The sequence below is a fragment of the Macrobrachium nipponense genome, chromosome 9, assembly GCF_015104395.2.
Source record: "Macrobrachium nipponense isolate FS-2020 chromosome 9, ASM1510439v2, whole genome shotgun sequence".
Taxonomy (NCBI): Eukaryota; Metazoa; Arthropoda; class Malacostraca; order Decapoda; family Palaemonidae; genus Macrobrachium; species Macrobrachium nipponense.
This window is the reverse complement of record NC_061110.1, coordinates 59,992,271-60,019,575: the sequence shown is the minus strand read 5'-3', so window position 1 is coordinate 60,019,575 and position 27,305 is coordinate 59,992,271. Positions and strand designations below refer to the sequence as shown.

General features: G+C 44.5%; 1 protein-coding gene across 3 annotated transcripts in view; it reads right to left on the bottom strand.

The window, feature by feature from the left end:
* The window catches only part of LOC135218244 (AP-3 complex subunit beta-2-like), a 694,745-nt gene that overhangs the window by 622,400 nt on the left and 45,040 nt on the right, over nt 1–27,305 (bottom strand). Inside the window, exons 1-2 of one of the 3 annotated variants that reach the window (XM_064254406.1) lie at nt 11,771–11,786; nt 11,433–11,676 (exon numbers count right to left, since the gene is read on the bottom strand). In XM_064254406.1, the coding sequence (XP_064110476.1) occupies nt 11,433–11,536 (104 nt within the window). In that variant the 5' untranslated portion in view covers nt 11,537–11,676; nt 11,771–11,786. Of the gene's footprint in view, nt 1–11,432; nt 11,677–11,735; nt 11,895–27,305 lie in introns of those variants that run through there. The other 2 variants (XM_064254405.1, XM_064254407.1) reach the window with 2 other exon arrangements.

The following is a 27,305-nucleotide window of genomic DNA, read 5'->3' as shown; positions in this document are numbered from 1 at the left end:
TCTTTGGGTCTATCAAAGGGATTTGGTATCCGCTACTTGATAGAATCCGAGCAGGATCTTGTCAAAGGGGATTCGCCCTCTTATATGACAGAACCTAACCACTATCATTGCAAGGAGCTCAAACATAAACCGATCACCTAACCAATCTAATCATTGTTAGACATACGACATGAAAGAGATGCCTACCCGCATGCCCTTTCAAACAACCAAAAAACTTACAACCTAAACAAGGGGGAAAAAATATACTACAAAGGATATGTCTCAGCTCCCTGCCCCAGCACCGAATCGGCCGATACGTACGGGCCTAACGCAAAGCACTTTTCATACGTGATTTTGACGTCTCTCAGATAGTGGTTTGCGAAGACTGAGTTGCAACGCCAGAATGTTGCTTTCATAATATTACTCAGGGATATGTTTTTATTGAAAGTTAATGAAGTGGCAATAGCTCTTACCTCATGAGCTTTGACCTTCAGAAGCTTGAATTGACTTTCATCACATATCGCATGTGCTTCTTTCACCAGGCTTCTGATGAAGAAAGAAAGCGCATTCTTCGAAAGAGCCCTCCTTGGATCTCTTACTGAGCACCAAAGGTTGACATCATTGCCCTTAAGTTTCTTCTTTCTCTGAAGATAAAACTTTAAACTTCGTACTGGGCAAAGTGACCTCTCTGCTTCCTCGCCTACTAAGGCAGATAAACCTCGGACTTCAAAACTCCTAGGCCAAGGATTTGAGGGGTTCTCGTTCTTAGCCAAGAACGAAGGCAGGAATGCACAGATCGCTGCATCTCCTCTGAACCCCACTTTCCCTTCTATTGCATGGAGTTCACTAATCCTCTTTGCGGAAGCCAATGCCATGAGAAAAAGTGTCTTCCTCGTGAGGTCTCTAAAAGAGGCAGACTGAGGCGGTTCGAACTTAAGGGGACCTAAGGAAGCGTAGCACTACATCCAGATTCCAACTCGGAATCTCTGGCGAAACCTTTTTGGATGTTTCAAAAGATCTTATTAGATCATGAAGGTCTTTGTCTTTTGAAATGTTCAAGTCTCTTGTGCCTAAACACTGCAGCCAGCATGCTACGATAACCTTTAATGGTTGATACCGCCAGTCCACTTTTTTCCCTAAGGAAAAGTAAGAAGTCTGCTATTTGGGCTACAGAGGTACTGGAAGAGGAAAAGTGATGGTTCCTACACCACCGTCGAAAGACGTCCCACTTCGATTGGTAGACTCTAAGGGTAGAGGGCCTTCTTGCTGCTGCGATAGCAGTTGCAGCTCTTGCAGAAAACCCTCTCGCTCTGACCAAACTTTTGACAGTCTGAAGCCAGTCAGACCGAGAGCGGGGAGGTTTCTGTGATACCTGTCGAAGTGGGGTTGTCTGAGCAGATCGATCCTCTGTGGTAATGATCTCGGAATGTCTACTAACCATTCCAGTACCTCTGTGAACCATACTTGTGCGGGCCAGAAAGGGGCTATCAGCGTCATCCTTGCTGCCTCCGATTCTGCAAACTTCTTGAGAGTTTCTCCCAGTATCTTGAAGGGAGGAAAAGCGTACATGTCTAGGCCCTTCCAATCTAGGAGAAACGCATCTATTGACACTGCCCTCGGGTCCGATATCGGAGAGCAGTAGTTGCCTATCCTCGCATTCTTGGCTGTGGCGAAGAGGTCTATGTGAGGCCTGCCCCAAAGTCTCCACAGGTCCTGGCAAACATCCTCGTGAAGAGTCCACTCCGCCGGCAGGACTTGATCTTTCCTGCTTAGGAGGTCTGCTCTGACGTTCTTTTCTCCCTGTACGAACCTGGTAAGGAGACAAATCTTCCTTTCCTCTGCCCACAGCAGAAGTTCTTTTGCTGTCTCGTACAGGGAGAAGGAGTGAGTCCCCCCTTGCTTCCTGATGTATGCCAGGGCCGTGGTGTTGTTCGAGTTTATCTGAACTGCCGTAGCTAGGACGTAGGGCTCGAATGCTTTCAAAGCTAGCCAAACAGCCATCAGCTCTTTCTTGTTGATGTGCCAGGTCACCTGTTCCTTCTTCCAGGTGCCTGACACTTCTCTTGAGCCAAGTGTTGCTCCCCAACCTGTTTCCGACGCGTCGGAATACAACACTTGGTTGGGGGTTGGGAATGTGAAGGGACATCCCTTCTGCAAACCTGAGAGGGTTCGCCCACCAAGAGAGGTCCTTCTTGATTTCTCTTGAAATCTTGAAGGAGAACTCTAGGTTTTGAGAACGACACCGCCAGTTTCGATGTAGAAAGAACTGGAGAGGTCTGAGGTGCAACCTTCCTACAGAAAGGAATTGCTCCAACGAGGAGAGTGTCCCCAACAAACTCATCCACTCCCTCGATGTGCATACGTCTTTCTCTAGGAAGGCTTTGACTTTCTCTGACCCTCGGGCTATCCTTTCTGGAGAAGGAAAAGCCCGAAAATCCAGAGAAACCATCCGAATCCCCAGATAGATACGATCTTGACTGGGGATTAACTGAGATTTGAAAGTTCACCAAAGTCACCAGTCCCAGAGAACTCGCCATGAAAAGGGTCTTTTGTAGGTCCTCCAAACATCTTTTCTGTGACTTGGCTCTGATCAGCCAGTCGTCCAAGTAAAGGGACCACCCTGACTCCCTCCAAATGTAGCCATCTTGCTACAATTTTCATTAGTCCTGTGAAGACCTGAGGGGCTGTTGAAAGGCCGAAACACAAGGCCCTGAATTGGAATATCCTTCCTCCCATCATGAACATGAGGTATTTCCTTGAAGAAGGATGGATCGGCACATGGAAGTAAGCGTCCTGAAGATCTAGGGACACCATCCAATCCCCTGGACGAAGAGCCGCCAACACTGAGGATGTCGTCTCCATGGCGAACTTCCTCTTTTCTACAAAGAAATTCAGGGCGCTTACATCCAGAACCGGTCTCCGTCCTCCTGAGGCTTTTGGAACTAGAAGCAGGCGGTTGTAAAAGCCCGCTGAGCATGGGTCGCTCACTAGCTCTATAGCCTCTTTCTCTAACATTTGTTCTACTGCCTGCGTTAGAGCGTGGCTCATGATGGGATCCCTGTACCTGGCCACCAACTCCCTCGGAGTCGTCGTCAAAGGTGGTCTTTCTGTAAAGGGAATCAGATATCCTTTCCGGATAATCGAGAGGGACCAGTTGTCCGCTCCTCTCTTTGCCCAGGCTTCTGCGAATCTTAGAAGCCTGGCACCTACTGATGTCTGGAGGACTTCTTTCCTACTTCTTCGCTCTGGATGAGCGCGAGAAGGATCTTCCTCTCTTGAAGGGTCTATTACCTCTTGAGGTAGAGGCTCTAGAAGGAGGGCCCCCTCGAAATGGCTCCTGTCTAGCCGGAGTCTCCTTCTTAGTCTTCGTCTGGAAGGCGGTCCTAGGTTTCCGGGCAGACTGAGCGAGCATGTCTTGAGTAGCCTTCGCAGAGATAGCTCCCGAGATGTCCTGGATTATCTTCTTTGGGAAGAGAAGCGGCGAGAGTTGCGAATAGAGTAGCGAGGCTCTCTGAGCATGAGAGACGGACTTTGTCAGAAAAGAGCAGAAGACCGATCTTTTCTTAAGAACCCCTGCTCCAAACAGGGAGGCTACTTCGCTCGATCCATCTCTAACTGCCTTATCCATGCACGTCAGTACACTGTTGAGATCCTCGGGCGAAATGGAATCCGGGTTCTGAGTCCTTTTAGCCAAGACCCCCAAAGACCAGTCAAGGAAGTTGAAGACTTCCAAGACTCTGAACATTCCCTTCAACAGGTGGTCGAGCTCGTTCATAGCCCAGGTAGTCTTAGCCGACAAGAGGGCCGAGCGTCGTGAGGCATCCACCAGTGAAGAGAAGTCCGCGTCCGCAGATGACGGAAGACCCAGGCCTAGGGGTTCTCCAGACTCATACCAGAAGCCTAGTCTGCCCGTAAGCTTAGAAGGAGGGAAAGAAAACACAGTCTTCCCTTTCTCCTCCTTAGAAAGAAGCCAATCACCAAAACCTCTCAAAGCCTTCTTCATCGAGATGGTTGGCTTCACCCTCACACAGGAGGAAATCTTTGTCTTCTTAGAAGTCGAGAATAACGAGAGAGGAGAAGGAGGAGCGACGGGAGTAAGAGCGTCTCCAAACTCTTGAAGAAGGAGGTCTGTCAGGATCTTGTAGGACAAGACCGAAGAATCCTTAACCAAGTCCTCTTCTGAAGGTTCCATTTCATCCACCGAAGAACCTTCGGCTTCTTTACGAGAGCAGCTGGACTTCTCTAAAGAAGTGCGTCTATCTAGTGATGAGTGTCTGGCAGCCGTCTGGCGCCTATCAGGGGAAGCCAAAGCTTTGGGAGAGCTCCTATCAAATGCGTCCTTCCTACTCCAATGAGTGAGTCCTCTGTGATCCTGTAGTCTGCTCCTAGATACACGGGAGTCCAAAGGGGAGCGCCTGCTAGGAGAGGAGAGCCTACTATGCTCACGGCGCCTAACAGAATCCATGCGCCTGTCAAAAGGAGAGCGGCTTCCTGGCGAACTGCGCCTAAAATGAGAACGCCTGCTAGGCTCTTGGCGCCTACCAACAGGAGAGCGAATCCCTGGTGAAGATCGCCTACTCGGAGACAGGCGTCTACCATGATCCAATTTCGATCGAGACGCGTGGGTCTCTGCAAAAGCTAGTCTATCAGCCGAGACATTTCTTTCAGGCTCTTTAAGCCTGACCTGAACAGAGCGGCTAACAGGTGAACCGCGCCTATCAGGAGAGAAGCGCCTATCTTCCGCACAGCGCTTGGCAGCGGGAGAGCGGCTACTTGGGGAGTAGCGCCTACCAGGCTCTAGGCGCCTAACATAAGGAGAGATCCTGTCTCTGGAAGAGTCCGTGTATGAGGAGGTTCTCTTATCCGGAGATTGGAGGTTCTTCATAAAGGAGCGAGAAGACGAAGCTGTGCGCTTATCTTTAGACGAGCGCCTACTAGGCGCTAGATCCGTTTCTACTGGAGAAATGAAGTCGCCAGGAGAAAGCTTCTTGGGCGATTGGCGCCTGGAAGACGACAGGCGTCTGCCGAGGGAAGAGCACCTCATTCCATCCACTGTTACAGGAGAGAGAGCCGCCTCCGACTGAGAAGGCAAAGCAGGCGAAGGTAGCCTAGACTTCTTGACGGGGAGAGAGACGTCCTTCTTACGACGCGTGCCTCCAGCCAAGGAGCCCGCCAGAGCCGAAATCTGAGCTTGCAGCCCCGCAAGAATCCGAGCTGGAGATCTTGCAAAATCCTCCACAGGGGATGAGGATCGAAGCCTACTCTGAGGCGAGAACTCCTGATCCCTCCTGGGTTTCTTGATCTCCACTTCAGGCTCTTCCGGAAAACATTCCGGGCTGGAAGGAAAGGCGCAAGGAGCCTTCCAGGCTCTCTTCAACGGTCGAGATGAATCCGAGGCGCTCCATCCTCTTCTAGGAGAAGGTGATGAAGAAGAAGAGAAGCATTGGCGTAACACCTCCTTCTTGGCGCGAACTAAGGCAGCCTGGGAACGAACATCAGGATCTACCGAGGGGACGCCTGATCGGTGGGGGTTCTCCCTAACCTTCCTGCGGCTGTTGACTTTCCTCCTCCACTGGGACTGGGAGTCTGGAAGAGGTCTAGGCCTGGAAGCATTAAGGAGCCGATCAGACGCACCCTCCACTGCACTGGGGTCACTGCACAAATCACCTTCACTATTACTCTTACCTTGCAACGAACGAATTTTCTTCTCCATGCTAAGGATCGTGGCTCTCATGGTTGCCACTTCCGAAGGCGTATCTTTAGGTTCGATGCAGGGAGCAGGAGCTGAAACGGGAGAAGGATCTAGTGCTACGACAGGATTGTCTACTTCTACCTCGCTAATACGAGACTTACTAGAACTTCTAGACGAAGCTTTTCTCACCCTGTCTTTCTCCAACTTCCTTAAGTAGGAAGAAAGAGACTTCCATTCACCCTCATCCAACTTCTCACACTCATTACACGGGTTAATAAAGGAACATTCTTTACCCCTACATTTCAAGCATACTGTGTGAGGATCTACCGTTGCTTTCGGTAGCCTCACCTTGCATTCATCCATAGAGCACACCCTAAACATAGAAGATTTCTTAACCTCTACATCAGACATCTTGAAATCAAAGAAAAATCCAAACCAATATCCAAAAACAATCCACAAGCGTGTATGCCAAGCCAACAAGATCAGGTACTTCACCGAAAGTCAGTCCAAATATATCCAAGGCAACGAGAAACGAATAAAGCTGTCAGGAGGTAACAACCACAGGTGTAGTCGACACCGGCGACAGAAAAATTCTGACTGGAAAGGGAGATTGGTTCTTACAGCCGCCACCCAGCGGCGGGTAAGGTAGATCACCTGACCTACCTGTCGCGTGTGCCGCGAGTTTTGAATTCTGTCGTGATGTCAAGAGACGTAAAGCTAAGTATATATCTGACAGGAAAGTTTATGTACAAAAATATGATTTAAAGTATTAAGGATACTCCTCTCGCATCCAAGGGCACTGCCCTCCGAAATGAGAGGGGATCCCCCAAACACCAACACCACACGCTCCCTCTTCTACCTTCGTCTGACAGCTAGCGAAAGGATGGAGAAGAGGAATTACCAGAAAAAAGCAAAGGACAAACCTCTGAAGTTCACCTCAGTAATTCCCAAAGCGTGAGCGTAAATTTCGGATGAATACATGTCTCGTCCTCACGTTAAAGGGTGAAAATATGTACTAATAAAGATCTTGGCATACCTTTGCCACCGACCCTTAACACAAAGTAGAAAGGCGGCTATCAAGGCTATCACAAAAAGTGGGTTTGCATATTAATTATTAAATTCAATCAATTATTATCAAACACAGTATACGTATACATAATAAAAAAATAAAAAATTAAAGATCCCACCGGGAAAATGATCAACAGCCAATCAGCAAGAGCTCACAAAAACATGTCTTCATCGGAAGACGGCCGAAAGAAAAGTGGAGTGTTTACATCCGGGCAGACCCACCTGCCACACGGTAGTTACTACCTAACCACCTTGTTCAAGAATTTAACAGCTGCAATTTCAGCAACGTAAAAGTAATTCCTCATGTAAAGGACCGAGGGTTTGTATATTGTGTAGCAACAAATACAATTAATTATTTAACCATACCATTCAAAAGATTCAAGTTTCGTCAACAAAATGAGATATATGAAACCGCCATACGAACTAAAATAAGCATGCGAGGTCTTCGTAAAATATGTTTTTAATCCAATATGGTGTAGTATGGTTTCGCGGACACCAGTCATACAGTGGTGGACACATCCTTCCCAGCGCTCATTTGAACAATTATTTGCGTATTTATGTAACGTTTACTGCTTTTACTCAATATTGAAGTTGTAATCAGCACAATAAAACAACATTTTGTTGCCTATATTAGTGAAAGTAAGAGAAGTCTTATTTCTGCGACCATGATTTGACCTGAAATGCATTTTTACCTTGTCATTGGTGGTTTTATCCTTGCGGCCATCAGAAACGAAACTCCACTGTGCTTATTTGATTGTAATTTTATTTAATTCTTAATTCACTCCAAATTCAACTTAAAATACGTGTTTGTTCACGGCAGGAATAATTTTTTACGTCTGGCAGCCAAAATCCACGAGTCAAGCAGACAACGGGTTAGTGAATTTTTTAAGTCTATATGACTATTTTGACTTTTTTAAAATCTTTTATAATTGTATGGCTGAAATAATTTGTTTATAATTTTTAATAATTGTACGGCTGAAACAAATGTAAATGTAATCTTAAATGTGTACTAGGGATGCCAGTCATCGTTGCCAATGCCGATGCCTTTACAAACTGTTTCTGTGAATTCTAGATTTCATAGTAATGCAATAATAATAAAATTGCTCAAATATTTATGTAAATATAGTATATATATACGTATTACAAATAGATATGCTAAATTCACTTATCCCAAGTTTGGAGGGTCAACACAAAAAACAATTGGCAACACCATAGCAATATCACAGCAAAACTGATGAAATTTGTGTCAGGAATCAGGTTACTTTTACAACAACGAATATTTTCAATTGAATTATCATGAATATGTAATAAATATATGCAATTCATAACCTTATTCTGGTCTTGAACTAATTATTTAAATGTTATCTACCGCACTCTTCTTCTTCCTGAACAATCGACATGTTTTCCCGCCCAGATTCGATACACCTTGTTGTTTAAGATTGTTGTGAATAAAGTGTCCCAGCATCTATGAGTACAAGTGGTGTGCAGATATAGCACAGGAAATAGAAAGTTTATGGACACAAGTGACTCTGCAAACCCCGAGATGGAATCAATCTTCTACATGTAAGGTGTTATAAGTAAAATTTTGAAAGCGTCACGTAGGTAAGTTTGCACCGCACTCGGCTACTTTCATTAACTTGTGTTGAACTGGAAATTATGGCATTATTTTGTGACTTGAAAGGAAACACTTACTTCGAGAGGAAAGTAGAGGTCTTGATCTGTTGTTTCCACGCAGGTTAGGTTATAACTGGTGTCTCATTCTGGATACTGGAAGTGCCAAAGTTATTTTTTGGGAAAGTGTCCACCTGTCAGCACAGCGATGCATTACCCTATTAGGAAAAATCCTCTAACAAGGCTGTCTAATTGCTGCAGGGGTAGATCTATATTACTATTCCGCAGCGGCCAAGACTATGGCAGTTGTGGTTTTTCTATGCAGTTTTACCTCCTGAACAAGAATTTTGAGTAATATTTATTCGGCACAGTATATTGGTACGGCAGCCATATCCTTGATTGTGATAGATATTGGTACGGCAGTGTATTGCGCATGCGTCAATTTCAGACTTCCTGCCGTAAAAATAACAGTGTAGTTGGGGTACGTCAGATTCTGTCAGTGGTGCCATATTGTGCTATTGACTTGCTGTAGGTACGGTAGTTTGCTAATCATGCAGCAGTTGCCGTGCACTGTTGCTAAGAGCTATAGGTACGGCGCTAGAAGATCAGCGGCAGTAGTAATAATAGTCGGACTGAATTGTTTCGCTGAACATGTTCAATTTAAAATGTCAAAGTGAAGCACCATACTGTCATCACCAAAGCACCGAAACATTTTGACAGTAAATGAAAATATAAAAAATCACAATAATACTTAATCATACTAAGATTTTGACTATGTACATGAAAAATAAAACTAGACTAATCTATCTGTGTAGTTCATATCTTCTTTAAATCTCCTCTGAACCCTGTAATAATACATTAGTTTTTGCCAAAAAACAGATGTTTTCAGGTTTGAACGAGCTGAAAAAAGCAATAGATGTCTATGAAGAGTCAAACTTTCAGAAATTGTATATCCGTAGGTCACGAACGATCGAATCGGCCCTGAAAAGATCTCCAAGGAGGAGTTTCAAGGAAGACTTGAAGTACACAGAAATCGTGCTCTGCTGTATTCATGGTAGTAAGGAAAACTACCAAAGTCGATCCTCTGGTAAACGGCCTAATCAATCGTAAGTAATCATCCAAATCAGGTCAATTTAAGCAGCTTGTTTCCCATATTGGACGCATTACTGACTGCCGCACTATCTCACTAGCTAAGCTTAAAATCTTTGAATCTCCCCTTCGGAGCTCTTTTCAGGGCCGATTCAATTTCCTGACCTATGGATATACAATTTCTGGAAGTTTGACTCTTCATAGACGTCTATTGCCGTTTTCTGCTTGTTGAAACCTGAAAACATCTGTTTTTCAGTGAAAACTGATGTATTATTACACGGTTCACGTTGCTGGTTCGTCATTTTCTTGCTGTCACTGATATGCCTGAGGCGGTAAAAAAGGGTTCGCGCATGCGCAATTCACAGCCGTACCAATATCTATCGCAATCAGGGATACGGATGCCGTACCAATATCCAGTTCTTATTTATTCGGACAACTGTAATGAACCACTAGGGGCTCTACTAAACACGGCAAAATACATTTGACGCCCCAATTCTTCGTGTCTTTCGTACTCGCAGGGACGAACGATGCGGAATGCTTCTACAGAAATACCGCCGCAGGATTTATCAGTGATAAAGAGCAAGGCTTAGGTATATGACTTGAGGGTTTGATCCACAATTCCAGAATCAAGCGCACAAATACCACATGACGAGCAAAAATGGAAGGAATACTTAAGTGCAAAGAATTGCTTATAGTAAGTAAGCAAAATGGCATGGGTAGGAGAGTGAGGAATGGGCATGATGCCCTAAGCCTACCTACATTATTCTTTAGTTTTCTCAGTCAGCAAACACCACTTTGTATACCCATAGAAACAAATTTCATAGTGCACTAGGAAAGTAAGGCCCTATACCTAGTTACTACCTAAGTTATGTTAGTGGTTAAGTCAAAGATTGGGCAAAGTACCTCAACCAGGTAGGGGTCTGGCATCTCTAATACAGGCTAGTTTACACACCTCTAAGTTAGGTTAGGCATGGCTATAAGGTCCCAAACTTATTCTTTCTAGTGCTCTTGGTTAATTAGGTATCAAATCCCCTAGGCCAGGTAGGGACCCACAATCGTAAGTCTGATTAGGTTAGTTGTGGCTGGCTGTTGCAACCCTATATAGCTACTAGGTATTTCAATTCATTTACAGCGACCAGGATTGGGTAGCTGTGGTTAGGATAGGTAAGTCACAACCGTATTCTATGACATTTCTTCTTATAAACTACCTACTACCTTGGTCTCTACATCGTACCTAGCCTATACCTAGTATACCAATTGTAGCATAAAAAACATGGCAGATTTCATTTTAAAAAACTATGGGAGTGGCCTTTTTTCACTTGAGCCCCTGCCTTATTGAGAGCCTGTGCCTGTCCCTGCAGTTAGGTATTACCTAGGGTAAAAAACCGCATGGTACAGGGGTGGACCATGTACGATCAATGTGTACAACCCCCAAAAAAGTACATTATAACGCGTCCTGACATCGGAGATGGGCATCAGACGCGACTTCTTGTTGGTGAGAAACAGAGCTAATGACCTCTACTCTGGTGTCAGGACGCGTTATAATGTACTTTTCTTGGGGTTACAGGTATAGACATTGATCGTACATGGTCCACCCCTGTACCATGCGGTTTTTTACCCTATACGTAGGCTATGAAATTCGTTCAGTGCCAGACAGCCTCCACTACTAGCTAGGTACTAGGTTAGGTATGTACCCAGTACCTAGTACCTAGTACCTACCTATACCCGATACCAATTGAGAAATGCCATGTGCATCTTATCCTTTTAATGACCACTTTCCTTTGGGGGAGGGGAAGGAGGTGGGCAGGGCCTTCATCATCATAACTAAACCCACAGCCCAAGATAATAAGCTCCAGTAGGCAGCGTAGCCTGCAAGAGGGCATTAGCCTAGTATAGAGCAACCTGTCAAAACTGGGTTGGAGCCTAGCCAATGCCTACTAGGTAGTATAGCTACCTAGTACCTAGTAGGCAGTACTATGTTTGAAAAGCCTACTTTTTAAACTCTGTGCTGAAGAAACTTCCAGATGCAGGATCAGCAGAATAGTCGACGTCAACCGAGGGCGGCCTCTCGCCACTGTAGGACCCTCCTGAAGCCATTTAGAGCAAACAATCTGGGCACTTATGAATGTAGGTGTCAGGTGACGTTGTCACTTCCAAAGCCGAACGCGAACACGAAGACGAAGTGCCGGGGCTGCGCCTTCCTCTGAGGCTCCGTCTGATTGCCGACGTTGACGGTCCTACGAACAGAGTAAGACTACAGTTAGTAAGTTATTGTTTTACACATACACATACACACCGATGGCCGTAGCGAACCTTTCTTGAATCACCTACCGCCCACCGTACAATCCACCTACCCCAAAACACTGACAACAACAAATCTGGGCACTAAGATATTTTGAAATGCCAAAGTAAATTAGACTTAAATGTCTAGTTTTCTACTGGGATTCAGATAAAACTTGCTCAAACAAAATAATGAATCAAATAAATGAAAGCCTAGTTTTTATTTCTACTATACAAGAAATTGTTCTGGTTTATCAATTCCAAAGTATTTAGTTTCTATTTTTCATCAAAAATTCAGAAAAAATGCTTATACACAAAATACTGACGAAAACGAAATAAAGCCACAGTGAAATAATTGTTGAATCATATTTGTCGCGAATTGTTAGATGACAAACTACCCGTTCTTGCCAGATGGAGGGAGGCTTGATAACCCTGAAAGGATCCAGACCGTACACAAGGATAGCTTTAAAGGAAACACAAACGAATTTTGACGATTTTATTACAAAAATCACAATTTTTGAAAGTAAATTGTTTTTTTTTTCTAACTATACAACCTGAGGTCCTTTACATAAGGAAACTACTTTCAGCGTCAGCTGGACCGGTCGGAAGATTCAACAACAAGGTAGTTAGGCAGTAACTGCTTGTCAGATGGTCGGGAGTCCCGCCCGACTGGACGTAAACATTCCACTTTGCTTTAGGCCCAGGAACAGAGTGAGGGGTGGCATGAGGTGGGCCTATATGTAAAGGACCTCAGGTTTGTATAGTTAGGAAAAATACAATTTACTTTCAAAAATTGTGATTTGTTCCTACAGTTATTCAAACCATGGTCCTTTGCATAAGGAAGACTCACTTATTGATGGGAGGAATCTGAGTCTTGTGAATAGACTGGTGTTCGCCCAACCTGGGTTCCCGCCCTGGTCGTAGGAGCAACGGGGGTGGGGGAAACCTAGCCTCTGTCCAACTGATTGGAGTGAGAACTGCAGGATCAGCAGCCAGACCTCTGGACCATTCCATATGAGGAGGCATGCATACCTCATATGAATAGCAAGCAAGAACTTCAAGTCATAAGTAAGAGGCCAAATATAAAGCATTGGTTTTGTCCCTTACTGCTGTCCACTTCCCCCCTTGTTAGGGAAGGGATGGATAAATGCTTCTATCCCTAACTAAAGAGATAGAATGGAGCTCAGTTAAGTAGCTTACCTGCACCATCATCCTATCCAGCATGTGACGACCGCCAACCTCTGCCTGCAGGAAGAAGGAAGACTAGCCAGTCACACTCTCATTCATTCTCCATTCACGCGCTATCACGAGGACGAGATGCAACCTTGTCCTGTTAAAGGAGCTGGATAAGCTACATAACTTGTTGAGCAGCCACCACGGGTCCCAAGGAAAAAGTGTCCAAGGACCTATGGGCAATATCCCACAGGTAGAAGGAGGTGAAGGTGGTCTGGTTGGACCACACCCCTGCCTTCAGTAGGTACCTTTGCAACTGACAAGTTCTAGTGGAATGCAAGGGTTGGACCAATACCTCTAACTTCGTGGGCTCTCGGTTGAAAGGTACTGGTATAGGTACCCCTCTCAGAGTCATACGCTTTCCTGATTACCTCACGAAGCCAGAAAGAAACAGTGTTCTTGGACACTTCTTTCTTGGTCACCCCAGTGCTAACGAAGAGGCATCGACACTCAGGCCTGAGGTGCTGAGTTTTCTTCAGATAGCGCCGTAGCACTCTAACAAGACAAAGTAGCATCTCTTCTGTATCATTACTAGTAAAGTCCTCTAGGGAGGGGATCGTGAAGGACTCGAACCTAATGTCAGGGACTGAAGGGTTCTGAATCTTTGCTACAAAATCAGGGACAAAATCGAGCGTAACTGATCCCCATCCTCTCGAGTGTTTGACATCAAAGGAAAGACCATGAAGTTCTCCTACTCTCTTCGTTGATGCCAGACCCAGCAGAAAGACGGTCTTGAGGGTCAGATCCCTGTCTGACGACTCCCAGAGAGGCTCGTAAGGTCTATGAGTCAAACTCCTTAAGACAAGAGTCACGTCCCACTTAGGGGGCCTGAGTTCCCTGGGTGGGCAAGACCTCTCAAAGCTCCTCATTAGGAGAGATATTTCCATGGAGGAAGAAATATCAACTCGCAGCTTAAGGACTAGGGCCAGGGTGGCTCTGTATCCTTTATCTGCAGAAACAGAGAGGAACTTCTCTCAGCGAAGGAAGATCAGGAAATCTGCTACCTGCTGAAGAGTGGCTCTGAGCGGAGAGAGACCCCGTCTATGACACCAACCACAGAAGACGGACCACTTTCCGTGGTATACTGCTGCAGAGGACTGTCTGAGGTATCCAGCCATCTCTGTTGCTGTTTGGCGAGAAAAGCCTCTCACTCACAAGCGATGGTGGATAACCGCCAGCCATGAAGACACAGGGAATGTACTGCCTGGTCCATGGGGAATCTCTAATGGTGCCTCCAAGAGAAGAGCCAGCAGGTCCTGATACCAAACGGCCTGAGGCCATTTGGGTGCCACCATAATCATCCGATGATTGCTGGTGACCAGCACCCTGCTGATCACCTTGCGAATGGGGGAAAGGCTACACTATGAGGTTGTCCCACAGATGTTGGAACACGTCCTCTGCAGCCGCCCATGGGTCCAGCACAACTGAGAAGAAAATCTGAAGTTTTCTGTTGTGCCAAGTGGCGAACAGATCCACTATTTGATGCCCCCACAGGTTGAACAGCCTTTCCGCCACGTCTGGGTGTAGAGACCATTCTGTCCCAATCACCTGATTCTGGCGGCTGAGCTTGTCTGCCTCTACATTCCTCTTGCCTGGAATGTATCTGGCTGACAGCTCTCCCGAGTGAGCTACAGCCCACTCATGCACCTGCATCATCAACTGGTGTAACGGGAGGGACACTAGGCCCCCCTGTTTGCTGACATGTGCCACTACCATGGTGTTGTCGCTCATCAACACCACCGAGTGTCCCATCAGCCGTTCCCGGAATTCTTGGAGTGTAAGAAACGCTGCCTTGAGTTCCAGGACATTGATGTGAAGGTGCTTGTCGTGTTGGTTCCACACTCCTGCAACCAGCAACTCTTCCAGGTGTGTGCCCCAACCCTCGGTCGATGCATCTGAGAACAGAAGCATCTCTGGAGGAGGAGTGTGCAGGGGCACTCCTATTAAGAGGTTCCTGTTGTCTAGCCACCAGGCTAAATCCTCCCTCACTTCCTCCGTAAGAGGAATCAGGAAGGATTGCAGATCCTGTGCCTGTGACCAGCACTCCTTTAGTCTCCATTGCAGAGACCGCAGGTAAAGATGCCCGTGAGGGACTAACTTCTCTAGTGACAACAGGTGACTGATCACGACCTGCCACTGCTGAGCTGGCTGTTCCTGTCGTGACAGAAACAGACGGGCTGCTTCCCTGAACCTGCTGACCCACGAGAGTGTGGGGAAGACTCGGGCTGCTACCTTGTCGATCAGCATGCCCAGGTACTTTATCCTCTGATTGGGCTCGAGATCTGACTTCTCAAAATTTACCACGATCCCCAGATCATGGCAGAAGTCGAGGAGGTGACCTCTGTCCTGTAGCAACTGCAAGCGAGAGTTCGCCAGGACCAGTCAATCGTCAAGATACCTCATCAGACGTATCCCCGCCAAATGGGCCCAAGCCGACACCAGAGTGAACACTCGCATGAACACCTGTAGGGCGGTTGAGAGACTGAAACAAAGTGCCCTGAATTGGTACACTGTCCCATTGAGGATAAAAAAAAGATACTTCCTGGAGGACTGATGGATAGGTGTTTGGAAATACGCATCCTTCAGGTCCACTAAAAGCAGGAAATCGTTTTCCTGATAGAATCAGGCACTGAGCATGCCGTTTTCATTGTGAACTGAGTCTGGCAAATGAATCAGTTCAAAGGAGAGAGATCTATCACCGGTCTCAAAGATGGACCGAGTGTGAAGTGAGGGATGGCCTCAACTCGAAGGGAAGTAGATTTCCCTCCCAAAGGACATCCACTACCCAAGTCTTGGCTCCGTAGTGCTGCCAAGTTGCCCAATGGCTTGCTAGGCAACACCCGACTTCCAGCAGTAGGTGAGGGGGAACGCCATCCCTAGTGTTTCCCTCTCTTCCCCTTTCACTTAGCCCCTTTCCCACAAGAGGAGGAGGCTTGAGAGGAGGGCTAACGCTCACCTCTCGAAGCGAAAGAGTAAGGCTGGGTCTTTCCTCGCGCTACCCTCGATGGTTCTGATGTCTTAGGAGCAGAGGAAGCGCTAGCTAAGCTCCGAGGCTTAGCCGCAGTTAAACAAGACTGCCCAGAAGTTTCGCAACTGCCTGGTGTACTAGGCAATCGCTGTCGTCAGCTCTACGCTTTTCCAACGCAGTGTCCACCATCTCTCTGGAGAAGAGAGAGGAGGAACCCAGCAATGGTCCATTCCTCAGACCCAACGCTACCTCATGACCGGCCGCCCTGGTAACGTGAGTCAGGACTGCGTTCCACCTCCTCAAAACCAGGTTGGCCATCTGGTGGCCGAGGTAGGAAATGGCCCTACCTCCAGACTGGCAGAGTCTCCCGAACGCCGAGTCTTCCCCAGGAACTATAGCTCCCGAGGAGGCTTTGACTCTGGATACTGCGAGGAACCACAGGTCCAGCTAGGAGACGGCCTGGAAAGCTGCCATGTCAGTGGATTCCAGGGCTGATGCCTCTTGCTACGAGAACTCTGGTTCTCTGACAGCAGGTGCTGAAGAGGCACTCCCGGAGTTGGAGTTAGGCGAGCTAACTCCGGGTCAACCTGCTTGGTTGGCAATGGGTCTGTCGAAGGCATGTAGAAATGCTGCTGACGAGGCAGAGGAGGGGGAAGCAGCTTGTCCGACCTGCTGGCCCTGAGTGAAGCTTCCTGTCTGGAGACAAGAGCGTCCAGAGCAACCACCGATCCTTCCCCGAGGTTGCTGTGCTGATGGATCAGCACAATGACCTCTGCAAAGGACCTCTGTCAGCGCAATGACCTCTGCAAAGGACCTCTGTCAGCGCAATGACCTCCGCAAAGGACCTCTGTATCTCGAGGGTGACCGCATCCTGAGGTGATGGACCGTCAGATCCATCCAGGCCGAGTCCCTCCCGAGACACTCTTCCTTCAGGAGGAAGAACCTTGCCAGACCCCCCGTGGTCTCTTCTAACTACTTGAGCGTATGACCTGTCCGGTCCCAAAACCGAACCAGGCTCATAGGCACTCATGGCCGGACTGTAAGAAGCGCACTCCTCACGGTCACTCCTGTTCACCTTGCTCCTCCTGGTGTAGCCCGAGGAGGTTGAAGAGACAGGTGAGGTAGACCTGACGCTCCTACCCTGCCTACCAGCAGAACCGGTAAGCTGGGAGGACTGCAGGCGATTGTCAACCTGTGGTGGCGATCGAGCTGTAGGTCTGGACCAGCAATCTCCCTGCGAAGAAGTGCTGGACCGAGGACGGTAGTGTCAGTCTCGTGCGTCAGAGGAACTGCTACCAGCCATGCAGACCGTCCGAGCAGGCTGGTGACTGGTAGCGTCCACCACCGCGGTGAGAGCAAGCACTGTCCTCACGACGCGCCATGGTCCCAGAAGCAGCCGAAGCTGTTCCCGGGGACCTGAGGGACCTCTTTCCAGCCTCTCTTTGTGAACAGTCTGATGGGACCGTCACGTCAACCTTGGGTACCAGTCAATCGCTATGCGAGTGATTGCCGGTCCGGCGAGAGTCACCTGAGTGACTATTACCATCTTTCTGCTCTGTGCCTGGGTCCTGACAGTGAGCGTGCTCAGCCATCTGGACCTTGGCTGCATGGTCACCAGCAGGTGACCGTACACTTCGTGACTCTTGCTGGCGAGAAGCCAAGACACTTCCTGGTCCAGAGGTGGAACCTCTAGAGCCAGGAGCAGAGGCACCAATGGTGGCTGGTACCTCCGTGGTCCCTGTCTTTCTCTTCCCTGAGGAGGGAAAGATGGGCTCCGTTCCCGAAGGAACGGGAGGACCAGTGGAAGGCCCACCTGTCTTACCAGAGCGAGACAGACCCTTAGAAGTCTCTGTGTGAGACTTCTTGTGGGGGCAAGGCTACCTTCTTCTTCCTCGGCTGGGGGCCATTGGAAGAAGAAGGGGAAGAGGCGGCAGAAGACGATGACAACACCTTCCTCCTCTTTGAATTTTTCTTTGCCAGCTTCCTCAGGACAGCAGACAGGTCTCCAATCCAGGCTGGAGTTGGGGTGGCTGCTGGGGCAGCGGGGCGAAGCTCCTCCTAGGCAGGAGGAACTGGAGGAGCAGCAGCACTTCCACGGGCAGGAACAGGGCCAGCAGGCATGGTGATGGCAACAGGTGGAAGATCCAATGGAGAGCTCTTCGGGCACTCGAAGTCAGGCGGAGGAGCCAGGACAGCAAAACCTGGGGGAGGGAAGGAATATACTCCCTCTTGGAGACGTGGGGCAACAGGGCCTGCACTGCAGCCTTGGGGCGACCATCGTCACGTGCTGAGTGTAGACCAGGTGAGGTGGTGCCGCATACCCCGGGGTCAAGACCTTAGTGGTCGTCCTTGATCTACTCCGTGTGTAACCTGGACTGCAGCCAGATGGTGAAGGAGTCTCTGGATACTTTGAGTGCCGGGAAGACTCGGCGATTGCCACACCTGCTGCAGATCCCCACCCGCAGAGGCAGACAAACCTGAGAAAGGAACAGTTGGGTTAATGAAGGGGTTCCTGTTCACTCAGTGGGAAAAAGATCCCCCCATGAGCGGACAGAGGAGCCCGAATACAACTTATGGTCATGGTGACTCCCTCCCTCGTCTGCACTTGACAGATCAAGCGAAGAGGCAGAGAGAGACACATGTCCCCCGAAGGAGGAGAGAGAGCTGATGAGGGGGGGGGGAGAAAGAAGGCAACGTGTCTGTCACTAGAGGTGTCGAGGGAGAGGTTTCCGATAACACCTTGGCTGACTTATGAGGCTTCTTCATCTTCTTGTACTGCTCCCACTGCTCCTCCGACCAAGAGATACAACAATCACAAGTCATATCACGATTACACTCACGCCCTCGGCACCTTGTGCAAAGGGCATGAGGATCCACAAGTTCACTTGAGTGGAATGCACCACACTTTCGTCCCCCCACTCCAAGGCACACTCTCTGGTTGGATGGGGGGCCACAAGGGCTTATCCGATTCATGGGATTGCATTGCAATACAGAATCAAATAAAAATACAACACAGTTGACAAACAAATACACAAGAATAAAGGCTAAAAGCCAAAAAGAACATGAACGATCTCATGACAGAAGTGGGCAGAGAGGTCAACAACATGTCTGGACCTGATGGCGGTCGAAAGCAAAGTGGAATGTTTACATCCAGTCGGGCGGGACTCCCGACCATCGGACAAGCAGTTACTGCCTAACTACCTTGTTACTGAATCTTACGACCGGTCCAGCTGGCGCTGAAAGTAATTTCCATATGTAAAGGACCAATGGTTTGTATAACGTGTAGATACAAATAAAGAATATGGCATGATATAGTATACACATTTGCAGGGTGACATAAGAACTATGGGGTCCGATTACCCTTACTCTACAGAAAAGTCATAGTGGCCATGTGACCACGAGAATCTAAGAAAATCTCACAAAAGGCACAACATTTCTTCTTAAATACTACACGAACGTTGTCTGAGATCATAATGTTACTGCAGACATTAAACGACACACTTGAGCCAACGATGGCAATGATACGAAGAGATTACTTGCACAACTTACATGGCCACCCGAAATCACTCAAAGTCACTCACAGCTTCCTCGTGGAAAACGGAACTCACGGTATCTCTGGAGTGCCACTCTGCCCTAATTATCTGTATGGAATTGCTGGATGAAAGGAGGGCGATTAAGGCTTGCAGGACCTTTTTATACCTGTACAGGCTAGTCAATTTAGATTGAATTTAACCTTATGGAAAGGACTTATCGTCTTCTCGTATGTTGAAATTAATATCATAACATAATTGATATACATGTATTCCACGGGGAGCTAGAGTAACGAAATAATAAAGGCACAAAATGATCCAAGAACCATCTTGTTCTTGCCGCCAAATGGTGACTACGTGGCGCTTTGCCTACCAGCGAGGGCGGGAATAGGTACATGGAAAGTCAGGATTACGTCATGAAAAAACCACTTTTTTTTTCACGACATCCTCCACCCTCATAAAAAAAAAAAAAAGAAAAAAAAAAAGGGAGAGGCAAAAGGCAGGCGACAAGGCAAACTGGTGGGGCAAGCGAGTATGGTCTTGGGGGTGTCGAGGCCTAGAGGAGTACACATCGCTACGATATGCGTCTAGCTCTCGACGACAGACAGTTACAGTATTGAGTGATCACTCGACAAATGGCAAAACACGAAATATCAATACATATGCAATCAATGTCAAAGGCAATGTACAAAATGTAACTCAATAAATGCAAAAATGGTAAAAAAAATGGGCAAAATGTGTAAGTGTTTACATAATAAAAATATGGAATGTTAGTCCATATATATAAAAGTCTAAAACTAAAGAGGTCAACCAGATTGCTTGCAGGAATGTGATCAGACTAGAGACGCTAAAGATGACGTATACAATAAGTATGTAGGCTAAGATAACATGCCGTCACCTGTAGTCATTCAATTGTTTATAAACATTAGTCCAAGCTCCCTGCTTGAGACAACTACCCCGACCTATAATTCAAACGGCCTACGTGATCTGTAGCGTGTCTCATTTTGATTGTGTGTTCGTATGAAACTATGTCATTTGTATGTATGTTCATATGTTCGAACTACTGTCTGTTCCTTCATAACTTGTAACAGAGATGGTAGACAGGCAGAACAGAGTTAGCTATCGTCTTTAGAAGACCTGTACCTCTTTACCTAAGCTTTATCATGTAGAGGAATAGGATTAGCCATCATCATTGGCAGAAGCGATCAAGCTATCGTTATTAGAAGACTTGTACAATCATATCTGATCTTCAGCATGTAAAACTTCAGAAGAATACATATATTTTTATATTTCGTGTTTTCTACAAGAACCTCCTCACCATGAGTTTAACACATCGTCGTAATAACTAACAAGATAATACCGACTTCGTAAGTGATCTACAAACCCCCAGACACTCCATTGAAGATGGAAGTGCAATACCAACCGACTTAGCGTAAGATTATCGCTAGTCTAACATTACCTCATAGGGCGCCTTATCATACAAGGCACAAGCCCTAATATTGGTGGCAGTGGACCAGAAGAACTCTACAACTTCTCCGAAGAAAACATCAGAATAATGAAGTATCATATAAGAACTCTTCAACGACGACGAAAGCAGCAGATTCTTTTCAAGCAACTTATTTTCATCGTTTAGTGAGCGACTTCAGAAAACAACAAGAACTCTTTAACGACGACGAAAGCAAGAGATTCTTCAAGCAACTTAGTATCATCGTTAGTGAATAACTTCAAGAAACAAAACCGACGTGTCCTTTTTCCTACGACAACGCAAGCTTCGTCTCTCATTAGAATCATTCAAGAAAACATCGTTAGTGAGCGTTTCCGGCACTCCAAGAAACAAACCGAACGCGTCTCAGCATCGGATCTTTCAAGGGCTCGAATCATCGAAACAACGCGCACGGGGGAAACTGAAGCCAAACCAGGTCATCCGCTAAATAGAGAAGGAGGACCAAGGCCGTGTGTCGTTATCGGAACACCGTGACTTCCCACAAAAGCAAGCTAAGTACAATTTTTTATTCATTTGGAGTAACTTTGAGTGTTTCCTTGCAGGTCGAATTTCGTTATTCCTGTGGCTGAAGTTACGAGACATTCTTAATCTTACTTTTTTACAGAAATTATCTACATCATTGAGATTTCGCTACTGCGAGTTTTTTATCTTTGAGTGTCTGTTTCCAGAAGTTCTACTGAAATATCGTAATCATATACTATGTTAATTTTATCATTTTGGGTGATTATTAATCCCTTACGTAACAAATCATATTAAACAGTGAATATGCGTTTACGCAGTGGACGTCTGTATTTATACAAATGCATGGAAAGGGTCGTTAGGCACCGTAGTGATTAGAAAACACACAAAAACAAGTGGAACACCCGTACAAATCTAGATAAATTAGAGGTAACACTATTTCGGGTCATGACAATAAATGCTCCTTTGCAAGTCCTGATCGCAGTTTTAGCCTTGAGTTTTTTGAGTTATATAAAATATCGAACCTCAATGACTCAACCTAACTTTAAAAATATGGCTGGATTGCAAGGAATAACATGTCTGTAAAAAACTTTCATCAGGCTAAATGCGCTGACCAGGATCCCTCACTATTTCAAATTTTAGCAAAGAATGAAGTACAAACAGTTAATATTGAATACAGTAGAGATAACTTGTCTTATTAGTAATCGCTCAGTTCCTAATAGTTCGTCATTTATTGCTTTATACATAACCAGCAACATAATGCTAAAAACACACAATACGTTGCCGATGGTAATAAAGAGAAGGATCCTAATTATTACAAAAAGAAATAGAAACAGTAGCCCGTTCAGAATCAAACAAGCAAACTCGGTGACTGTGTCACCTAGTCAAGCGGTCAAGGTCAGTCAAATCTGCCGAGTGTTCAAAGCATAGCAAATTCCACACAATAAGCGACTCTAGCAGAGTGGGGAAAAGCGATGTTGGTTCATACATGCCAATATCTTTTTGAATTAAAAAGGATTTTTCCTATGAAACACACGACCGTATAAAGTAATCAGAGCAGGTTTTCGTTTTTTTTTAATACAGTAAGTTATAAGTAGTGGTGGATAAAGCCCGACTGTACGCGCCGTAAAAATTAGAATATCTTGTTTATTCCTTTAGTACACGTAATATCCTGTATTTACGGACTCACCGTCTGTTGTTCGAACTTCCCTAATGAGAAGTCCGGATAAGCGAGCGTTTACAGATACCTCTATAGTTATAAAAAACATTGATCTGTATCTAGTGTAATTGTAAGATTCATCTAGGGGTATACAAAATATTATCTTACATCCTGCAAAATAAGGCGTGTTTATCAAATGAAAATCCTATAAACCTTCAAACATATTGAAATCCGTTTGAACAAAAAGAGACAGTTAATCAAATAATAACTTATATAAAGGAACAATACATTTGTCTCATAAATCGTAACATTGTTCAAATGACCCAACAGAATTCTCCCACAACTGCAGTCGTAGTTTGCACGCAAAATCTCGAGAAGCATGCACCCTCGAATGTCTTAGTGCGTGTAAAAAGACTTTGCTGGGAAATGAAATTTTAATCCTTCCCGACATTCTGAAATATAACGATTTCCGCGAACAAAGCCCTAAAAGTATACATATCGTGGATACGGAAGTTATAAATATCGCATTTTTTATTGTTGCTAATTTTTAATCACGCCCAATCAGTCGTAGATGAATCTCCCTTATACTCTATCTAAAGTAATATCCGTAAAGTCATTCAAGCAGAGGTGATTCAGCAGAAATTTTTTTTTATCTTTTACCTGAATACCAGGAAGTTTCTCCACTAGCGAGTGATCTCTGGGAAAAAAAAAAAAAAAACGGATGTCATTGAAAACAAAATACGGTCTAAGGACAAACATAAAGCTATATACGTACCTTCGTATAGACTCTCACTGAAATTTCAAAATAGAGATAAATGACGAAGTTGAAAAATGTTAGTAATAGGAGTCATTAGGAAATCAAATAAGCCCATATAATTTTTCCCTCAAACGTCATGCCATAAAAGATCGGACTTGGCGTATCTGCGTAGATTTCTGTCGCTTAAACAAGGAAACGACTCCCGATAGTTTCCAGTGCCATGTACCGACGACATCTTATCTCTGTTAGGTTAGAATAAATTTTTCACCAGCTTGGACTTACTTAAAAGGCTTTTACCTGATACCATTACCTAAGTGATTGTACCTCATATACCATTTTCAGCACACTCAGGGGACATTATCAATTTTTACGTATGCCTCCGGCTTACGTTGCGCCCCAATTATAATATAGTGTTTGGAGACTTTTAGGGGATACCCTACATGCTTATATGGTTGGTCTTATAATCTTTTCTAATACCTTAGAAGTACATTCACATAAACTAGAGCTAGTGCTACAGAGACAAAGACAAATAATCTCAGAGTAAAATATCTAAATGTGAGTTTTAAAAAACCGAACATGTTTATCTAGGTTTTATGTGTCTAGTCAAGGTCTTAAAGTAGTCCATGGTAAGGTGCCGGCTATTCATAACTTTCCGGTACTTATTAACGTAAAAGGGGGATACAGCACTTTTGCGCTGTAGTGGGTATTACAATCGTATGCAAATATGTAACTCTTCAATCATGACAGCTCCTTTAACAGATCTTACGAAGAAGAGCGTAGATTTATTATGGTCTGAAAAGCATCAACAGGCGTTCGATATCTTAAAAGCGGAAAATGCAGCTCACCTAACTTAAAAATCCCTGATTTAAATAAGGAATTTTTTTTTTTATTGCAACAGACGCCTCAGACCAAGGGGTAAGAGGGATACTACTTCAGTAATATGATAAACAGTTCTTTCCTATAGCTTTTTATTCACGTAAACTAAAGCCCTCTGAAAGTAAATATGCAGTAATAGGCAAGGAAGGGCTAGGTATCTTTAACTCACTAGTACATCTTAAGTTCATAATCTATGGCTATCCTGATAAAGTCCTTACTGAACATGAGTCCTTTACCAAGTTTTTCAAAGGCTTTAATCACAGTCCAAAAGGAACTCGGTGACAAATGATCATTCAGGTCTTTGGAGCCAAGATAAGATATCTACCTGGGAAAGCAAATATCATAGCTGACGCATTATCCCGCAATCCCGCACCATACCGCAAAGAACCATTAATTAGACTAAAAAATATAGAAACATCCGTACCTATTGTTAAAACCGTATCTAAACAAGAAAATTCCTTAACCCAAGAGATCGCGAGCATTGAATATCTGGGTTGGAGCGCAGAACTGTTACAAACTGAACAAAGCAAGAGTCAACAGACATAACCCAAACAATAAACACTTCGAACGGAAACAGAGTCAGCAGCAATAAACACCAAACAATAAACACTTCGAAACGGAAACAGACAATTAGAGTCAATAATTCAGCTTATGACATGGGTAAACGGACATTTAGAATTATCAAGTTATGGATATGAAATATTTACTTGCAACATTAGCCTATTACAATTCAAGTAAAACATTCATGGGAAAATGTCACATTTTCTTGAAAAACCCAAAGTTTATTTAGAAATTAGTTACATAGTGGGTTTTTTTCGTTGCATCTCCTACCTATTAATAAAGTTTTTAAAATTAACCTCAGAGGATGCGCGCGAGAAAATTGAATATGAAACTTTTGTTAGGGCACATAGGATCAGATTTTATCACAACTTAATTTCAGTTAGCATAGAGAACTACAGAATCATGATTAATCTTCTCTTTGACTCTTATGTTGCCTGGCAATCTTACAATTAGCTCCGTTTTCCACTTCTTTGTCTAGTAACTTACTACCAGTAATATCGAATTTTCTTTGAGATTCGTAATGATATCTATTTATTTTTTATAATTATGGATATTTTTACAAGTCATCATAGACCTGGATAGGTTCACTCATTGTTAATGCCATGGATAAAAAAGTTTGTACAGCGGACTCTTTTTGAATTCCAAAATATCAGCGAATTCATGTGGGTTAAGTCTGGTCTAAATGGCTCTCTTCCCTCCCCTGTATTTGGATGTTGTCTGAATTTACTTTGCCCTTGTGACAAGTATAATTTCACTTGCAGGCTGATTAATGGAACCTGGTTACAGTATCCTGCAGTACGAGAGTTTCACATCGCAACTTCAAAAAATCGTTCGTCGCAGCGGACGACTACAGTCAAGTAACAACCGCCTACAATGTGAATGGAATTTCATGGACTTCTTCGACCGACACCGTATCTCGTCGTTAATCTCGACCGACACCGTATCTCGTCGTTAATCTCGTTTTAATGCGGAATGCTCCGGCGGCTGTCGGAATCGACTACGAAAGGGACATACTTCCGACAATTTCGACCCGAAGGATATTCAACTCTACTTTGCTGGCGAAGGACTCGTGCTGGGGATGTTTTTTTTATTCATCGCGAACGTAATCGTGTAGCTTAGGATGCAGAGAATAAGTATGAGCGCAAAAATAGAACGTTGGACCCGCCCAGGCAAATTTTCCCCTTGTTTTAACCCTGTGAAATAGGCCGTTTCATTGGGCTATAGGTGGTTGTCTGGAACTGTGTAATGGACGAAAAGTGGTTCGAAAGCTAGTTAAATGTGAAGTAGTATAACCTCGGTCATGTATCCTATATATATAAAGTATCATGTATCCTATATATATAAAGTATCATGTATCCTATATATAATTGATCATAAATAACAGAGTCGAAATATATCTTTGCGTGTACGCAATAGGAATCTCTTATTAAATGATCATAAATAACAGAATCAAATATATCTTTTTGCGTGGTACGCAATAGGAATCTCTTATATAAATGATCATAAATAATAGAATCTAAATATATCTTTGCGTGTACGCAATGGTAATCTATTTAAAGTGCACATATAGCAATCATTAATTATATGAATCCATATACCATAATAAACTATATTTCCGCGTTAAAATAACAGAATCTAAATCTATCTTTGCGTGTACGCAGATGCGTAATCTTATTTAAAGATGTCAATATATCAATCATAATTATATGAATCCCATATACATATGTATAAACAAATCAGGTAGCCTATAATCAATCAGTTACCTTTTATTCTTAACAATATCCGACGAGATATATAACAGTTAGCATAAAAAGCAACGAATCAATCAGCATAAATATTAATAATTTTATCAAATTCATATATGAAATTTTTATCAGTTAAAATATGATTTTTATCATGTTAATCTTCATTCTATGCAATTGTCAGAGTACATTAGTATTTTCTGTAGCATATGTATCTTAATGAGATGAAGTGAAAAACGTATCATTATATATCACGTGATCACTATTATTTACCAATATCATTGTTTTATATTTTATTACTTGAATCAATTCATGTACACCATGAATTTTTATTTACTTATATATATTCACATAGTGTCTGTATCACACTCCTATAAGTCAAGTGCAAGTCAAGTTTGAGTAATATTCAGTAGTTGGTTTTGGTAGCTGACCGAGCTGATGTAAGTGTTTACATAATAAAAATATGGAATGTTAGTCCATATATATAAAAGTCTAAAACTAAAGAGGTCAACCAGATTGCTTGCAGGAATGTGATCAGACTAGAGACGCTAAAGATGACGTATACAATAAGTATGTAGGCTAAGATAACATGCCGTCACCTGTAGTCATTCAATTGTTTATAAACATTAGTCCAAGCTCCCTGCTTGAGACAACTACCCCGACCTATAATTCAAACGGCCTACGTGATCTGTAGCGTGTCTCATTTTGATTGTGTGTTCGTATGAAACTATGTCATTTGTATGTATGTTCATATGTTCGAACTACTGTCTGTTCCTTCATAACTTGTAACAGAGATG